Genomic DNA, 1718 nt, shown 5'->3' with positions numbered 1-1718 from the left:
ATTCACAACGGTACCCTCATGACTGTCCTATGGGCGGTCGCGGAATTTGTATTTTTGACACGGTAGACACAGGCAGTACCACTTTGTTTTCTGAGGAAGAACTCAAGCTAAAAATAAAATAGTTCTCACGCTGCGTTTGACGCCCATGGCAATCTCGGTTTTTTTTATTTCCACCTCTCCTTAAACTGAAAAATTGGGAGGAAAGTTTAAAAGGACATACTTCATCGGATACGAGACTATTTTAACCTACCTGGCATGCGTTGAATAGAACCTGATGTTCGTACTTTTCAACGGATAGTGTTCGCATTAACAGCTCATAGAGCTGTTCTTTCGTCGGAGAGACCACTTCTGGTTGGGGAACGGCTAGTTTCATGGCAACAGGGCACGGTCGCTCACCACCTCGACAAATTTGATCAAATTTGATCTTCCATGCACTGATTACGTTCTCTCGGGACAAACCTTCGATCAGTTGCTGATTCTGAAACTAAGCAACGAGTTGGTAGAAACTTGTAATGAAAGTGTTCCTCCTGATTAACTTGCACTTGATGCCAACAGGGATCGTTCCTAATCTTTGTACAAGTCAAACTGCAAAATTTGAGGCTGCTAATTCTGACGGCCGGACAAGCAATCGCCATCCGAACAATCTGTGTTTTTTAGTTCTTGAAACGTGATTACGGTGCAAATAGTCAACAAATTTAGAAGCTCACTTCTATGTGGATAAATATTCCGGGTACTAAAATCCTTAGCATAAGTAATTGATAATTATTGTTATAACCCCTAACCAAAACATAAATGAGAAAAGAATGTTAGTAGTGATAGTTTGTTGTTGTAAAAACACCTGTATAGGTTTGGGCTGTTTTGCAGGTTTATTTGACCTACGAACCGTTCAACAAGGAATACAGGCCCAGAGCATTAGTACAAAGCATGGATATACATCAGACTCGTTTAAAATTGGACTACATGTTGAATAGCTGTGCACAGGGGACTTCGGTGATAAAGACGTGAGGCATATCCCACAGCGTTCCGATCAAAAATTTCCTTTCTCTTGAACAAACGAGTTCGAGTTTACCGTTTTTTGAACAAGAACCTACTATTTTCTCACAACTAGAAAAGCCATAAGAGCTTTAATGCCACACACATACAAGGAAGCTTGGGACGTACAATCCAGTACCAAAGATAGGTGAAAACTTTTGAAACGTTTTCATCATATTGCGGAAATCCAGAATAGTCTGAAATCATAACACCGGGTGTTTCGTATAATTCTCAGTTAGAATCAAATCATTGGTGATACTGTTATTAACTAAAACTGACCTGTATCTTACTAACTTATCCCAGACATCTGGGTGTCTAACACTCTGTAAAATGTAAGAATTAAGCTTATGCTTCATGTGTAATGGTATTCTTGTGACCGAATTCACAGTTGTGGTTGATTATGTCAACTACCTCCCACAGACATTGCAACAGCCATTTGGTATCCTTTATTTGACAAGTGCGCTAAACCAAGCAATCAAAGGCAGTTCGTTAGGCTTCAGGATCCCGTCCTGAAGACGCTTTCACTCGTTAATCTCACAATTGCAAACAAAATTTTATGGGCCTGTCAGTTTGGTCTGGTGGATAATATTATCGGCTCTCATCTATTGTCTAATCACATGGAGTGCCAAGAACTCCCGTAACGCCACCTTAAATGCAGTTCACATCTGAAATCCCAGTACACAAAA

At 40.2% G+C, this 1718-nt stretch overlaps 1 protein-coding gene across 1 annotated transcript; it reads right to left on the bottom strand.

The window, feature by feature from the left end:
• Positions 1 to 250: 250 nt before the first annotated feature.
• On the bottom strand, positions 251 to 478 carry T265_15936 (hypothetical protein; the record flags this gene model as incomplete). Its single annotated transcript, XM_009179370.1, has 1 exon — positions 251 to 478. A coding segment is annotated over one exon (228 nt), but the record flags the coding sequence as incomplete, so codon positions are not given.
• Positions 479 to 1718: the final 1240 nt, after the last annotated feature.

Source organism: Opisthorchis viverrini (genome assembly GCF_000715545.1).
Source record: "Opisthorchis viverrini unplaced genomic scaffold opera_v5_2108, whole genome shotgun sequence".
Classification (NCBI taxonomy): Eukaryota; Metazoa; Platyhelminthes; class Trematoda; order Opisthorchiida; family Opisthorchiidae; genus Opisthorchis; species Opisthorchis viverrini.
The sequence above is the reverse complement of the archived record's forward strand: the minus strand, read 5'-3'. Positions and strand labels throughout refer to the sequence as shown.